The following is a 16,958-nucleotide window of genomic DNA, read 5'->3' as shown; positions in this document are numbered from 1 at the left end:
GTCAACTCTGGGGCTTCCCTGGGGCTGAGGGGGTCTCCTGGGACACAGGACTTCCCATGCTGAAACCAGGGCAGTCCTGGGCAAAGCAGGATGCGTGGTCACCCTGTGTCCAGGCCAGAAAGACTTCCTGGAACTGAGTAGTTTGGCAGTGGAATAGAAAACAACTTATTTAAATTTAATCTGACAGATGTAATCAAAATCTCTTGGTGATTATTTCCCACCCTGAGTGCTCACATGCTTAACCCTTTAATTTCTGGAGGGATTTCAGAATGCCTTCTGGTACACAGTGACTTCTGATGGGACCGGTCGACCAGCCCCATGGCTTGGAAGCACAGTGTAGGATTAAAAGGAGTGTTTGTGACAGAGGAACATCATTATGACTTCAGACAGGCTGCAGTGGCCTTTGAGGCCAAAGGACCATCTCTGAGGACAGACAAGACCAGGTACTGGAGGTCTGTTGATCACTCTGTGGGCACGTCTTCTGTGGCGGGAATTGAGGCACACACACACCATACACACACAGTCTCAGTTTAGACACCATTTCTGGTGCTTTTCCTCTGGTCACCTTCACTCATCCTTGGATTTTGGGAGTCCCAGTCACCGCGTTCAGTTAGGGCAGGACTTATGTTTTGCTCACCTTCAAACCCCCATGGTCTTACCCACTGCTGGGTATAGAGTAGAGGTACAACAATCATTGAATGACTGAGGAGAATTCCTCCTTTTTTTCTTTTTTTTTTATTATTTATCATCACTTTTCCTAAAAAATTTTTATTTCCTAGGTGTGAATCCAATCCACAGCATATTATGTTATATAGAGCTTACTCTGTAACTGAGCAAGAAACCAAAAAGGAGATAACGTACTGGATATAATGACCGAGTGCGATGACTTTGTAGAGCCCCAGAAAGTCAGCCCTAGGAGGGATCATCCAGTTTGACCATCTTGTCAAATCCTCTCATTTTACAGGTAAGAAAGGGAGTTCCGGATGGATGAAGTGACTGAGGTCACACAGCCAGGTGTGGCAGAGCTAAGATTAAAACCTGGTTTTTGGTTTATATTGTGATTTAGTAGGAAACCCTCCCAATATCCTCCTTCAGATACACTGCTCTGTTGACTTTTTCTTTTTAAGCAGTAATTTTAACTCTTTCTCTGATCTTCCGGTTTCTGTCCTTAGACCCCAAGGTCCTCTAGGGCTTGGCTATAAAGGATAATGAGACAACAGTTGTAGAAATAGTAGCAGGGCCCTCTCCGCGGTTTACCAAAAGCCAGGCAGCCCACTCTGAAAAGAACAAAATCAATCACCCCTTGTGAATGAACCCACCATACACGCCCCAGCCCCCCAACGCACCCAACTCAGTAACACACGACAAAAGACAGCACAGCACACACACCAACTTTTGCCACTTTTGTATTTTATTGTGGAACTGAGGTGTTTTTTTTTTCTTTTACATCAAATATCCTCAATGGAAGAGGGGATATTGCACACAAATATCATAAAAGCACTACATATTACTTTCACTGGAAACTAATTTTCTACATTAGATATGACTGGATAGGATAGAAGTGATGCAGGATTATAAGACATAATACCATACACAGCTGCAGACTGACACAAACACCATTCAGAACAAGAGAGAGGAGTGGGAGGTGCTTCTCAGCCAGGCTCAAGACCATGTCCTTCCAGGGTGGAAGGAGAAGGGCTGCATGCAGCGCCATAAGCCTGACTCAGTGCCGCAGGGGCGTCCTGAAAAGGGCAGCCCCGGTCTTGATGCCCCATCTCGATGGCTCCTTTTTTGGGGAGCTCCGAATGAGTGCAGAGAAGCTATTTATTTCTTCCCTTCCTTTTCAGTTGTTGATGCTGCCTTTTAAATTAATAAAGTCACAGATTTTTTTTTTCATAGTAAATAGTTTTAATACCAGGTGAATAACCTAATTGCTTTCAAAGAAATGCTCATCCCCTAGGCTGCTTTTGGTGTGTTGTTCAGTTGGTTAAAAGATAAAAGCTTACAGTTCCTTTCAGATGGAAACAGGGTCTTTTCTTCTAAATCTGAAGCGCAAAAAAAAAGTTATTAATCTAACTCACAATGTCATTACTGAGCAAGAACCTCCTGTGACAGGTGACTAAAGAGGCAAGAAAAGCAATTTTAGAATTGTAGAGCAGCTCCTGAGAGCTGAAATTTGGTAACAGGGAAAATGGGAAGTGATAAAATTTCCATTAGCAAATGATTAAATCTTATTAAATAAGTACTGGAAAGCTCCTAAACTGTGTAAGCTATTGGAGACACTTAAAACATTCATATACACTGGGGAAACCATTCACTATGATATGTAAGGTTAAGAAAAAAAAAAACATTTTTTTTTGGAACACCATGGAAAATGGCATTTAAGGGTTGGGAAGGGGGGGAGGGTCAGTCACTGTATCCAGCCCCACCACAAGACTGGGAAAGCATGCACAGGGATTGGGTTTTGAGAAAGGGGATAGAATTAGTTAAAATTGAAAATGGAGGATCATCTCTAACGTTTAGTCTCTGTAGAATTTTAAGAATACTACCAAAAAGTTCATGATCATGAGTGCTATCTCGATGGAATCCCATCATTTAAACAGAGTGTAAATTCCTTTCACTCAAATATTCAATCTATACAATTGGATTAAGTAATCAGTATGAATAAAGCTCCTAGAAGTCTGTGTCAATCTTTAGCTCTCACCATGAATGTACATGGTACATTGTGATGGCTGTTACTAAACTAATCGTGTATTTATGAAACTAGCAAAATTAGGTTAGTCACACAGGTAGGAAAGGTGTCTGGAAGGACAGGAGCAACCTGTAATGTAAATATTGGTGTTCCTGTTATATTCAGGCTCTGTGGTCATCACTGAGAACAATGGATGGAGAAAGGTACTGATCTATTTCATAGGAAAAAGAGCCAGCTGACCAGTGACAGCTTTTGTATATTTTTTCCATTAAATTCCATAGCAAAAAAGAAAAGAAAAAAAAAGGAGTGGGATAGAATGGTTATAATTGAAGAGTGGCTATAATTTTCCTAAAATGTTTGGTTTTTTTCTTAAAGCAAAATAATGTACATGTTAAATAAATTTAATTTGGGAAATTGGAAAATAATTCCATCTTCTATCAAAGAAAAATCAACCAGAGGTCTGGATTTGGCAAGAAGGCTGGAAATCTGTTTCTCTTCCAATGCATCATGTGAACCAACTTAACTAATTATTAAATAATCACCTTGAGAGTCTTAGGTTGTCTCTTAAAATACCTTTTAAGTAGGTGAGTTTATACTCACTGAAATCCTTTTTTGTCACAATGTGTTTTCCATCGTGTGCTCGTTTTTTTGTACCCTAAATCAATGCGTTGTTCTTAAGGACTTCAAAGAAATAGGGTAATAAATAAAAGCTGCATTTCTAGAGAAGCCTAAAAAAAAATAGAATATTAATTTTTTTAAAAAATTAAACATTTGAAAAGTGTAATTCACAGCATTAAGTAGACTGCATTAGGTCCTCGGTGAAGGGACCCGGAAGAAGCATTGTTTAAACCCTCATAGTAGTTAGCAGTGCAAAACACACACTTATCAGACAAAAATAAACTAAAATGTTAATTCTGAAATAAATAACTAACATAGAAAATAAAACGAGGTGATTGTTGACTACTCCATAGATCTTAGAGTCTGCAGGAGACGCAACTCGACAGAGCCCAGCACAGCTGTCACTGAAAAGTTTGACACATCTGAACACTGGGTGCGTTGATCTGCAACTTGAAACTTAACGTCAGTTTTAATCATGATCTGGCTTCCCAGGTTCATAGTTCAATGATGACAATGATGGAAATGATCTCTGAACTCTACATGATGAACCGTAGGAGTCGGGAATTCATTTGTTTTCAACGTATTTTTCTTTGTTTTTTTTTTCCAAAAAAGAAAATCCCCAAGCAAATTTTTGCTAGGGTTCTTTGAACTTGTCTTGGCTCTTTTACCTCATGGTTGAAGATCTTGAAAGAAGTACGTAGGATACCACTGGGTGATGTACTCGTAAAGGCCTGGAAAAGTAGCCATTCTCCCCCACTCTAAGATAGCACATACTCAGATTTTTGTTATGGGACTCAAGGGGTGGGAGGTATCACTATTCCTGGTAGCGATGGGCTTTTAATAAATATTATTACTGCAATATCAGACTTCAATCTCTCCAGAACTTCAAAAAACATTATTCATTTTTTTTGTCTTACGAAACACTAAAAAAAAAGACTGTCACTTGAAAATTTTCTTTGCATTTTCCTGTAAATGAAAACATTTGTTAAAAAGTTCATCTATGAAAAGTTCTCACATATCTAAAAAAAAAAAATTCTTCTGTACACTTGTTCCCATAATTATGCTGAACTTAATGGAAAATTAAAAAAAAAAAAAGCCAATGTAAGACGAGGGAAGCTAAATACTGTACACTTGCTGAGAACCTCTTCCACCATTAAGATTCACTGTTTTCCCAGTTCTGATCATAGAAGCCGTTTCAGTCTTGAACTTGCAGTAGTAAAGAAGCTGTGAAAGGCTCAACTTGCTTGGCTGAGGGGCCTGAGGTGGTATTCAACACGCAATGCTCAGCATCAGACTGTTGCACCAATCAGGTAAGCTCCTAGTACCCCTCCCACGCGCACACACATGCTCCTTTAACTGGAGTATCTATAATCCTACACGGATGTTTTATAAACTCGCTGTCTCACATTAAAAAATAAGTGCATCAAGTATCTTTGTACATTCAAGTCACTTCCTAAGGCAAATTGTCTACCGTATGTACTCCCAACTGCTTTGGTATTTGCTTGTTTATCGGGGTGGACTTGGGTGTCTCCACATGCAGGTTAATTGACTCAGAGTGGACTAACTGGGTGCACAGATGCTGGGAGCATGCCTTAGATCAATCTACTCGTGTGTTTGAAGAGTCTGAGAGTTCTGAATGGGGTTCAAACCACTTGCATGTCCAGTCTACACTCACTACGTTTTGTCAGTGTGCAGCCTTCAAGCTGAAGGAGCTTAATTAAGGCGTGAAAAATCTCACATGCCCTCATTACAAGTTTTGTTCTTTTCCGTTTTCTTCCAGCCATCTTGTTTTAGGAAATTAAGACCGTTTTTGATGACTCAGACTGACACAAGTTGCAAACTTTGCCTGTGCAAACTACAGAATAGACAATGCAGACCTAACTAATGGTTATTTTCTCTTCTCTGCCCCACCCTGCTCTCTCTTTCTCTCTGGTATCTCACCAGCATTCTCTACCATTACATCTCCTCCTCTTGCATTCTTTTTCTCTTTCTCATTTTCTCTCTCTCTCTCTCTGTTCTGCGTTCCCTCTCTTTTGTGCGTGCGCGCTCTCTCTCTCTTTCTCTCTCTAAGACAGATGCCTCTACCTAGCAGAAATCAGTTGGGTTTGCTAGTGCATGGTTTCCAAATGTTCAGCAGAGATGAACTGGGGTAGGTAATTTTGCAGTAACTTGAACCCTAGTGTGGGAAGACTGCTACTTCCCTTAGCAATCAGCAAAAACTGAGAAATATTAGTGACTTGTATCACCATGACACAGTATAGCGTTTGGCAGGTAACAGTTCAGCGACTTATTTAGGTGAATTGACTTTTGTTAGAAAAGGTGGTTTCAAACTGAAGAATTTCTGGAAACAAAGTTCAAACCCTGTGGTGCGGCTGGTCTGGTTGTTACAGTTCAATCTTACATGCAGGGAAGGACTCGTCTTGCATAACCACGGTACTGCTGCTTGCTAAAACCATGATGTTGAGCTCCTGCTGTTTCTCATGGGTCTCCTGGTACCATTCCCTCATCACTTCCGAGTCATGCGTTGGGATCAGGGTCACCTGCAGGGAGAGAAAAAACAGCTGCTGAAGAGCAGAACCGGAAATCGGATGAAAAACAAACAGAACAGCGAGGTATTAGACCATTAGAAAAAGAAGGGCAAAGAGAAAAATCTTCTATTGTCCTTAGGAAATTCAAAGAATTTTTCAACTTAACGTTTTCTAGGAACCAGAATAAAGCTGCCAAAAAATCAGTTTTTCTGGGGGAGCTGGACACTGGAACCAAAAGCACGTCATGACTAGCTAATTAGTTTATCAATGAGTCGTCGGTTTTTCAGTTCTTTAGTGTTAAGAGAAGTGCTTCGGTTAAGGTGGAATTTCTTGTATTTCCTTTAACATAACTGATCCTAAGAACAAATGTTTGTATCTTTAATTTGTGTGTGTGCTTAGGGGCAGAGGAGTTGGGTGGGTAGGCGGGCACTGGCTTGAACAGTAAAAATTCCACCTCGTATTCAGTAAGAGGCCACTGGGTGTTTCTCATTAGATTTCATATGATGAAATAACCAGCATTTCTATTCAATGTTATGCAAGCACAGTTTACTGAATGACTGTACAAAACCATAAGGAAAACCTAGATAAGCAAAAACCATAGCTGACATAGTATTAAGAGTGGTTCGTGCCTAGTTATGATGCTTGGGAGCCGGGAGTATCCTGCTGGGGACCATTTTCAGCAGTGCCCCTCCTGCAGCATCTCACTGGACAGCCGATTTTCTAAACGGCCATATTCCAGGCTTTGGTCTACTTGTGAAGCACAAAGGAGTAAAGACAAGTCCTCATCCGCATCACATGGAAGTATGACCACTTGGTTACACTGGTTAATATTCTTGGTATATTAGGGTGAAGGGCAAGTAATCTTGGTCCCATTTTGCAGATAAATGTATTATGCTTTAGGGTGGTAAAGTGGCTTTCCTCCAAGTCCCTGGTGGCTGGTGGTAACAAGAATACTTTTAGACCGCCTTCTGTGTGTTAAGTCCACTTCGTCCTCAGGACAGTTTGTATGTGGCAGACCCCCCGGGGTACCTCAGGTGGATCCACAGTCATAATGGTGCCTCATTAAACATGATCCCTTCCCTCTGCCTCTGGACACAGCTCCATGTGCAGTGCGGACACTGTCCCAGAGCTCTTACCTGCATGTTGCTGCCCCACTGGGCCTTCCCTTCCAACAAGGCGTCCAGGACAGCCCGGCTGGGCTCCTCAGCAGCGGGGTCATTCCCACTCACCACGTAGTAGGACGACCTCACTCTCTTGAAAAATTCAACATCGACGTTCTTACTATTGCTGTGGTTGGGAATATAGCACAGGTCCAAGTACACAGGGGGGCCTGGAGGCACAGCTGAGGGCTTGGATGTCTTGGTGTTTCCTGGCCCTTCAGTAAATGAACAAAAATAAAGAGAAAGCCCGGGTCACAGGAATGCGAAGAGACCCATCTGTCCAGTAGACCTTCCCTACTCCTTCCCAAGAAGGTCCTCTAGGACGTGGGGAGGGGGTACTGGGCATTCCCCTCTCTCATAGAGGGCATTTAACACTGGCAGTTTGAGAAAATATGACCTGGTTGTTTACCATCTCAACAGGAGAACTGAAGAATGGAATGTTTCCCTTTGTGGACAACCCATTAGGAAGAAGAGTTCAGGCCTTCCTCAAAGATGGAACTAGGTAATAACACTCCTTCTGAAAGAGCTACTAATGTGCATTTTAATTTGAAAAGTGGTCTAAGAAACAGATTTCTAAAGGACAAAGGAAAATATCTGCATTTGGTAAAACACAGTTAAGCAATCTTTGTAATCCAGTTAAGATCTCATTTGAAAGCAATTTTGCCCACAGCTGAATATTATACCCTCACATTCGGCCTAGCCAGTGGTCAGATCTTAATTAACATCATATGATTTCCAAGACCCTCAGCACCTCAACCTCATTCATAAACTGATGAAACACTGTATTCTCTCCTTAGGACAGTACTCTAAAATGTGAGACGTCTCTCCTTAGACAAGATCGGATACCAAACTTTGGCAAGAGGAAGGGTCAGAAAGACTAGGCTTTCTCTAGCCAATCAGGACATACCAGACTGAGGTCAGGGGCACGTAGCAGCCAAAATTCCCAGTCTAAATCAGAAAGCCCGGGCAAAGTAAAGATTCAGACTAACCCCAAAGTTTCTGGGCACCTTGTCTGGTGAGCTGGCTTTCTGATTTGTTCTAATTAGAAGGTTTAAACTTTTTGAAACATTAATACAACTAGCATTCTAAGGCAGTGATTCTTTCCCTGGCCACATGATTAGAATCACTCAGCATGCTTAATACCAGGCCCCAGGCCCCAGAGTCTGGCTTAACTGGGCTGGGCACCACCATTTTTTAAAAGCACCCCAGCTGATGCTAGTGTGTATCTGGTTTGAGACCACTGCTGTAAAGCCATTTAAAATACTAGCTAGATCCTATATATTTAATCCTCTTGCCTTTCTCCATGGGATGTATAGAGGCTGTCATCCCAGAGTCAAAACCAGCAGTGAATTGGTCTAGTTTTATTTTCAGGGAAACTGGTATTTGGATAAACCGACTCATTTTATGAATAGATTAGCCAGCCTTTATAATGAACCTAAGCTAAAAGCCCTCAACATATCCATGTGTGTCTCCCCGAGAATTCTGACTTGTAACAGAAGTTTGTGAGTTACATTTCTTCTAATATTTAAAAATGTCTGCGGTTTCCCCTTGCACACTAAATCACTCCCATCAACACCCTTGAACATTGCTCACAGCAGCCCAAGCCAGACGTCGACCCAGGTTTGTTTTAAAATTAATGAATAGTGCAATTTTATCTTTTTAAAAAACTACTGGGGAAGCATCTTCAAAGTAAGTTCAAATTAACTCACTTTGCCTCAAAATTCTCTCTTTAAGTGACCAAAAAAAAAAAAAAGTCTAAAAAATAAATCAATTGTGAGGGCTAGAGTGTATGTTCAGCAAGTTTGGTAGCAGATTTCAGTTGGATTTTATCTGTTTGGATGGATTTCATGTTTTCTCCTAAGTGCAGGTCAAGTTGTCAAGTCCTTTAGATCAAGGAGTTAATTATCTGGTGGTTTTCCATTAAGTCTAAGCATGAACAAATTCAGTTTGTTTTCTACATGCAAGTAAAAAGAGGAAACCTGCTAAGACCTGAGTCTTGAAATTGATGCTCCATGCTGCTTAAAAGTAAAAATTTGTACCTGTAACTAATACTTCCTAAAATGTACTGAATTTGAGAGTCCCAAAGGTTCATCTCTCAGATTTTCCATAATAAATCAAGGAAGTGGTGCTTAAATTACTGTTTGATTTACATGAATTCAAATCCCTGTAATTGGTTTGAAGCAACAAAATGAAGCTGGGGCATCAGAGACCTGTTCCATCAAAAACCCAGGTCATTGCTGAGACCTTGATAAGTCTAAGAATCTGAAGTCAGGGGTATATGCTCCTGCCAAGTGGAATTTCAATCTGAAATAGAACGCTGAGTCTCTGTCAGTGAGGCCGTGTGGTCAGAATGGGATAAGTAGAGCCTTGGATGCTTTTCTGTCTATTTGTACTGGGTACCCAGTGGTCAGCTGAATTCGCTGGTTGATCAAACAAAGCATTGCCTTTAATGGGGATGCATCTCCAGCCTGGTAATTTTTTTCTATTTAAAAACTGTATAACTTTTAATTTTAAAATGTTATAACTTTATTTTAAATGTTTTTATTTTTTAAAAATGGGACCTAAATCTTGGACCTATGCTGCTTATTCCAGGCTTGGCTTGGAACTCTGGTTCTCCCTAGGCCTTTGAGAGCTCCTGGCCTGTGTCACCTCAGCTTGATTCTGGGGCCGGCGTGGCCGAAGCCAATGCCAACAGAATCTTCCCGAGGAGCGTGAAACACACATCCTTGGTTCTGAAGATTCAGAACAAGGTTGCGGTTGCTGTGTTGCAAAAGGGAGCAAACCCAGGGGTCGCATCTGGGAAATCAGAGCTGCCCTGGGCCATAGGCTGAGCTACCGCCAGGCCTACAGGCTACACTGGGCTGAGATCTATACCTTTTGGCAGAAGAAAACAGTGAAGGGAAGGGAGAGCACCAAGTTGTGTTCTCTCACCTCCCCAGTACAAAGTCAAATGGAAATGCAGAGGCTGCAGTTACAAGTAGAACTGTCGTGTCCTGTACCAGGATGCCAGCACCTTCCACCTACCTGCAGTCGCCGTCTTTACCGATTTGGATGTGGAGGCATTCGCGGCATTCTTGGTCTCCTTGTCTTTCTCTTCTCCACGTGCGGCTTTGACCTCAGGAGTGGTGGTGGTGGTTTTTGTTGCTTTTTCCACAGATTCCTTCTTCTTAGGAGAAGCCACTCGGGACACCTTATCTGAGGATTCCTTCAAGGCCCCTGGCTTGGGTGAAGCTGCAGAGGGCTTGGACTTCCCATCACCCTTCTTGACAGGTGAGGATGACTTGGTCTTTGTACCTGGCTTTTTGGTTTTGGTCTTCTCCTTCAGGTCCTTCTTCAGAGCTTTGCCCAGGTTCTGCTCGATGGCCAAGGCCTCCGGGTCCATCATGGACACATCAGGGTGGCGTGGAGAAGGGCTGCGGTCCTGCATGGGGGCCGGAGGTGGATCCATGTGTTTGTACGTGACGGTTTTGTCTGTGGGGATGGTTTCTGATTCATCTTCCGAGTCGATATTCGCATCAGCTGTGATGGAGGGGCACTCTTCTGTCTCCGGGGGGACATCAGAGTCAGTCTGGGACGGGGCTGACTCGCTGACTGAGGTGGGAGGGGTTTCATCACATTGTCGGCCCTGGGGCTTTCCTCCAGGAGGTGGTGGGGCTCCCCCTGATTGGGTGAGGGGCTTCTCCGATTCTTCCGTTGGCTCTTCACTGGCAAACCACTCGAGAGGATTGGGATTAATGAAGGAGGGTGAAAGCTCCGTCTTGGGATGCTTGTATTCACAGGAGGACACAAGGCATAAGTCAACATCCTGGCGAGCCTCGGAGGGGGACTTCTTTTCAGCAGTGTAGCGCTGCTCTGAAGTCTCAAAGGCATACGTAGACGTCTGGGGGGTTCTAGCGCTTTTATCGGGGGTCTCATAACAGTATGCGGAGGTAACAGGGGTTCGTGTAGTTGTTGTCGATGTCTCATAGGAGTAACTTTCAGACCCGGGGAAACTGGCAGTTTTCTCAGTGGTCTCATAAGAGTAGCTGGAATCCCCAAGTGTGTGGCCACCCTCTTCAGAGTCATCATAGCCATTGCTGATGTCATCCAGGAGCCTTTGAGACCGCTCAGTCTTTTCATAGCTGTAAGCACTCACTTCAGGGGTCCTTATTGTCTTCTCACTTATCTCGTATGCGTACCCAGACTCTTCAGGGCTCCGTGTGGGCTTTTCAGTAATTTCATAGACATAGCCACCATCTTCGGGAGTCTTGGTGGTTTTCTCAATGGTCTCATAGGAGTAGCCTCTGTCACATGGGGATTTGGTGGTGCCCTCTGTTTTCTCATAGTAATAGCCACTCACATCTGGGGTCCGGGTAGTTTTCTCGTAAACCTCATAGTCGTAACCTTCTTCATCTGGGGACCTGGTTGTCTTCTCAGGTTTCTGATAGGCATAGCTGAAGTCTCCAGGTGTCTTCCCTCCACTGTCCTTCTCCAGGCTGGATGTGGTCAAATCTCTCTTCAAGGCTAGATGGTGTGGCATCGTATCAAATAACATGGAGGCACGGAAGCCATATGGCTCTGCAGATGCTGCACCCATTGGTGGGGGAGAGGCAGTGTGGCAAGCTGCTGTGCTCTCTTTGACTGCAGAGGTAGAGTCTGAAAAACTAGGGGAATACAAAGGAGAGGACTCTCTCGGGGTGAGTGGAGAGATATCAGATTTTGGTGAGAGCTTCTCGCCTTCCAGACTTTGCACTTTTTCAGTGGTGAGCGAGGCATATACGGATATATCTCTGGGAGGAACAACATCGGATAGAGTATCTTCTTGGAGAGGAGAAGCGATCTGAGAAGGGGTATGTGCGGAGGAGGTGGATGGGGAGGCCTCCACCTGAGAGACTGAGATGAGCTCAGAAAGATCATTATCTTGGGTGTAGGACGGCTCCTCCGTCGGTGGGATCTTGTGTGATAAACTAGAGTCCTGCATGTCAGAAGGACTGTAGTCCACCTCAGTTGGCCCATTTTCAGTGATGTGAAGCATACTTGCACCCACTGTAGGGTGATCTGGAGACTGACGACTGAAGTCCATAGCAAGGGAATGCTCAGGGGATTCCTGGCCAAATTCAATAGACATCGAGGATTGTTCAGATCTGTGGTCTTGAACTGGTGTCCTGGACTTGGCTGTTTTAGGGGAGAAGTCTGGTGGAGAAATTGACATTGGTCTTGGGCATTCTTCTTTAGACGGAGACATTTCTGTTTCCTGGAAAGTGGTAGGCGTTTGCACGACAGACACTGAAAGGGAGTCGTCTACTTCAGTGGAATGTGGGGAACCAACCTCAGCATGCAGCGAGGGAGACACGTCGTCTGTTGTCGGCTCTGGAAATGAGCTTGTAGCCACAGAAGCTGTGGAGACCGAGGCCACACCCTCCATGTGAGAGTATGTGTCTTCTGCCACACCCTCATCAACAGGGGTAGCTGACTTGTCTGAGATAGTGCCTTCAGAAATGGACATCTTAGTGTCTTCTTTAAAAGATCCAAACTGACCGACATCTATTTGTGTAGGCGAAACATCTCCTCCTAACTTCCTTTCATCTAAAGCCAGTCCTGCTTGAGAACTCATGGCTTCAACATCATCAGTTTTCTTTTCTTGACCAAAGTCTTCCTTTATCGGTATAAAGTCTGTGCTTTTCCCTTCCTGTGTGTCTGGGGAAAGACCAGTGGAAGTCATGTCAGAAACTGGACTTATTTGGTCTGGAAAGCCTTCTTTTCCATTCTTTCCTTCAAAGGGGCTTTCGGTACATCTCTCAGGAGCCTTGTCATCCGCACTTGGAAAACTTTCATATGCAGACTCAGAACCAATTAGGGGAGGGCTCCGTAAAGGAGACAAAACTTTTTCAATAGGAGACTCGGAGTCAGGCACAGGTTCATCCATGGGGCTTATGGAAGCCCTTTCACTCTCATCTTTGGCATCACTGAATTCAAAGCTCACTGGGACTGCCGCTGGTTTTTCAATGACCTCTGTGGGAAGGTGACTAGATTTCTCATCAGTGGGAGATTGGTAGTACGGTGTGTGGCCAGCACTGCCAGTCACAGACTGAGATGGAGACACCACTTCCAGGGTCTTATCCTCAGGACTGGCACAGTGTTCTTCCACTACTTCTTGGGTCACCTCCAGAGATGCTGGGACTACTTCTGCCTCTGCTGAGACTTTAATCTCACTGGGCGTCAGAGAAAAGTTCACGCTACGTTCACCCACCGGGGTCTTTTCTATGGGTGATGGTGGAGATGGACTCAGGGACGGGCTCTTGGGTGGGCTAAGTTTTTCATCTGAAACTGCTGAGACGATGTCTTTGATCTCCAGCGTGGCACTAGCTCTCACGTCTTTCTCTTCAGAGCAGTAGGCGTCACGTAGAGCAGACCTGCTGAATTTGTCTTCCTCCATGGACGAGGGTGGTGAGATGGTGGAGGCCGAAGCACTGTAGTCCTTCCCATCAGTGGCATCTGTTTTTGACCCTTCAGACAGTCCGTTGAGTGATGTCACAGCAGGTTTGGAGTATTCCTGAGGATACGGTGAAGGCTCGTATTTGGTGACGTTTACGAATTCTTGAGATGGGGACTCGGTCTCTTCATTGTTGGTCTCGTCGCTCATCACATCTCGAGGGGTAGACATCTCGTCCATGGGGGTGGGCTCACTGGATATCTCAATGGTAGACTGGGTGTAGCCGGAGGTGGCAGTGAATTCTTCAGGCTGGTCTTCCCGATTCTCCTCGTCGGAGGCAGTGGCCTCACTCTCCGAGCCTCCGGGTAAAGTCTCATCGTGAATTGAAGATGCAGGTTCTTGGACAGGAGACTGGGCTCCCGCTAGCTTGGTGGGCGTGGTAAGGAATCCATACTGGTCCTCGGCACCGCTAGCCTCCGCAGCCTTGTCGACCACGGCCATCACGTAATCTTCAGCTTCAGCCTTTTCAGGCTCGTAGTCTTCCTCTCTGGCATCCTCGGCTCTGTCCTCCTCGTCGCCCTCCTCCTCGGATTGTTCAGCTTCTCCCTTCTCCAGTACCTCGTCCCTGTCTTCTTCTGCTCGGTCATCACCACTGGCCACCGACTCCCTCTTCTCCTTGACGTGCCCGTCGGCCTCAGCCTTGGCGCTCTCCTCCTCCGCTGCCAGGCTGTGCTTGGAGGCGCTCACACACACGCTCTCCTCTGCGTCCTCTTCTGGCTCCTCGGCCTCCTCGGTTTCCGCCTTCTCTTCGTAGTCTCCGGTCTCGGAGGACTCCTCAAAACCCGCTCCTTCGTCTTCAAACTTTTCAGTGTCCTCCACCCCCTGCTTCTCGACGGGCTCCAGCTCCTCGGGGGTTTGCTCGCACTCACCCTCCCCTTCAGTGGTGGTGATTCCCTCATCGGGGGACTCGGCAGGACCTCTGGTAACTTCTGTCTCTTTCTGGATGACATAGGCTTCGACGGGCTCGCTTTCCTTCAGTTTCTCTTCATCTTCGATCAGCTCCAGCTGAGGCTGGATGTCTTTTGCTACGTCGACCTCTTCAGCCTTCAGCTCTTCAAAGTCCTTGGTCAGATCCTCGGGGGATGACATAAGGGACCTCTCGGCTTCGAGTTCTTTGGCAGGGCCAGCGGTCACTATTCCAGCCGCTGCCGCCACAGCCGCCGCAGTGGCCATGGTGCCGGCAGCTGCGGCCACAGCCTCTGCGGCCTTGCCTTCTTTCTTGACGACTTTAATTTTCCCCTTCTCCTTCAGCTGCCCAGCAGCAACAGAATCTTTCTTGACAGTCTCTTCCTTCTTGGGTACTTTTGGTTTTAATGCAGCCGGTTTTTTTGCTTCAGATACGGGAGTAGGTGATTTCTTTGTGTCTTTAGGAAGTTTCTTAATTTCTTTTTTGGGTTCCTTTTCCTCCTTTTTAATTTCCTTCTTTTCCTCCTTCTTAACTTCCTTCTTGGCTTCCTTCAGTGGGGTTTCCTTCTTAACCTCTTTTTTGACTTCTTTTTTCTCTTCTTTCTTGATTTCTTTTTTGACTTCCTTTTTCACCTCTTCCTTTTTTGGTTTTTCCTCCTTCTTGACAGGTGTTTTGTCCTCCTTTTTAGCCACTTCTTTCTTTGGCTTCTCCTTTTCCTTCTCCTCTTTCTTTTCTTCGGGTTTTGCCTTTGTTTCCTTCTTCACAGTCTTCTCCTTGGTGACTTTGGGTTTGGCGTCTGTGCCTTGCTTTTCAGGCCCCTCGGCTTTGGCCGGAGGCAGCTCTTCTTTGCTGGGCACCTCCTTTTCTGTCACTGGAGGTTTGGTTTCTGTTTTTACTGGTTTGTCTTTTTTCACCGTAACCTTGTCTTTGCTTTCAACTTTGGGTGCCTTTTCCACGTGATTAGCTTTTGTGACTTCAGGGGTTTCTTCTTTTGACTCCTTTCGCCCAGATTTGCTGGGGAGTGGCTTTGCAGCTGGCTTCAGGCTCTCCCGGCTGTCGGCCCTCTGCTTCAGCCTTACTTGTTTCACGGCAGGGGTGGCCACCTGGCCAGTTAGATCCTTCTGGGTGGCCAGTGGCTGTTTCAGGAAGTCCAAATGTTTGAGCTTTTCCAGTCCTTCCAGGATATTGTATTGGGTGCTGTTGCCAGGAAATAAGACTCGGATGATTTTCTCTGCAGGGTTTGCTGGATGCCACACGATCAAAGACGAGACTGAAGTTAAGTAGGAAATTGGGATGTCTATTTCTTGACCGTTAGGCAGGATTAGTTCAGCCTTGTCTTTGTTGGTGCCAGTCCACTGCTGCATAAAATACTGCATTTCCTTGCTGCTCTTGACTGGGTTAAGCACATACATCTCTAGTTTACCAACTCCCATTTTTTGGAAAAGAATGACAGGCTCAATGGTATTGCCTACACTTCTGAACAGAGGTTCTGGCTTCATGGACAATTTGTTTAGGTACTGGAGAGTGAAGCAAGCTTCTTCTATGCTTCTCTTCATCTTGATGTTTGGCTCTGGGTTTTTCAGATTTTCAGGTACATTGAGAAACACAACTCCTAAGTCGGGGGAGATGAGGTTTTTCATCCAGTCACTATTTGTGGTGGAGCCCTGGGACTGTTCTTCCTCGAGCTCTGCGATTTTCCGCTGGAGCACGCTGTTTATTCCAGGCAAATTGTCATCCCCAATGTGGGTGAGCAGGATGGAGTCCACTCGGTCCAAGTGTCGGATGAGCTTCCAGAAGCAGGATTTTCTTTCTGATCCTCCGTTGATGAGCATATTGAATCCATTCACTGCAAACAATGCAGAATCGCCCCTCCCTCCTGGAAAAATGTAACAGCAGGGCTTGGATAGCTTCAGAAATCCACCTGACGTGGGAGGTTCTAGGATATCAAAGGGAGATGGGACTTCCACGGATTCTGAGAGATACTCGGTAAACTCGGAAAGTCCTTCCATCTCTGGCAATATAGAAGCGGAGTTGAGTTTAATATTGATGAAGTCTTGGAGATTATGTCTGTCAAGATTGGAGTTTTTCCAGTCCCCTTCTTCGGGACAGAAAAGGGTTAAGCTGGCTTTGTTGGCAGGATGGGTGGTACTCAGTAACTCCCCAATCTGGGATTTAAAAAATCATAAGAAACAAAGAAAGAAGAAGTTCAAGTGACTGTCATCACTGATCCATCCTCTCCATCTATTACTAGGTATTACAGGATCACTGGACGCACACAGGGCAAACGTCAGAGATGTTGGTTGGTAAATATTTCCATACTGGTAAGTGAACAGCCTCTGTCCTGACCACTCCTACCATTCCCTTCTCCCTCAACTCCCTACTCCGCTCCCCCCTGCCCCAAGCACCTCCCCCTCAGACCTCGCCACCATCTGTTCTTGCCCAGCAGGGGATCTTCAGAACTCTGCTCCACTTCTAAGACTAGTGACCATCTGGATGATCAGTGCCTGTGTGGTTATGAAATACTCTGGATACAACCCCTGGGTACTTGCGATGCAACAATGCCCTTTAAAAAGTAACAAAC

General features: G+C 45.1%; 1 protein-coding gene across 2 annotated transcripts in view; it reads right to left on the bottom strand.

The window, feature by feature from the left end:
- Nucleotides 1-1,393: 1,393 nt before the first annotated feature.
- Nucleotides 1,394-16,958, bottom strand: part of MAP1B (microtubule associated protein 1B) — a 94,016-nt gene continuing 78,451 nt past the window's right edge. For both annotated transcript variants that reach the window (XM_082651455.1, XM_082651456.1), the window contains 3 exons: nt 10,023-16,542; nt 6,975-7,213; nt 1,394-5,850 (listed from right to left, as the gene is read on the bottom strand). In XM_082651455.1, coding sequence (XP_082507581.1) covers nt 5,695-5,850; nt 6,975-7,213; nt 10,023-16,542 — 6,915 coding nt within the window. In that variant the 3' untranslated portion in view covers nt 1,394-5,694. The remainder of the gene's footprint in view (nt 5,851-6,974; nt 7,214-10,022; nt 16,543-16,958) is intronic.

Source organism: Grampus griseus (genome assembly GCF_964374135.1).
Source record: "Grampus griseus genome assembly, chromosome: 3".
Taxonomy (NCBI): domain Eukaryota; kingdom Metazoa; phylum Chordata; class Mammalia; order Artiodactyla; family Delphinidae; genus Grampus; species Grampus griseus.
The sequence above is the reverse complement of the archived record's forward strand: the minus strand, read 5'-3'. Positions and strand labels throughout refer to the sequence as shown.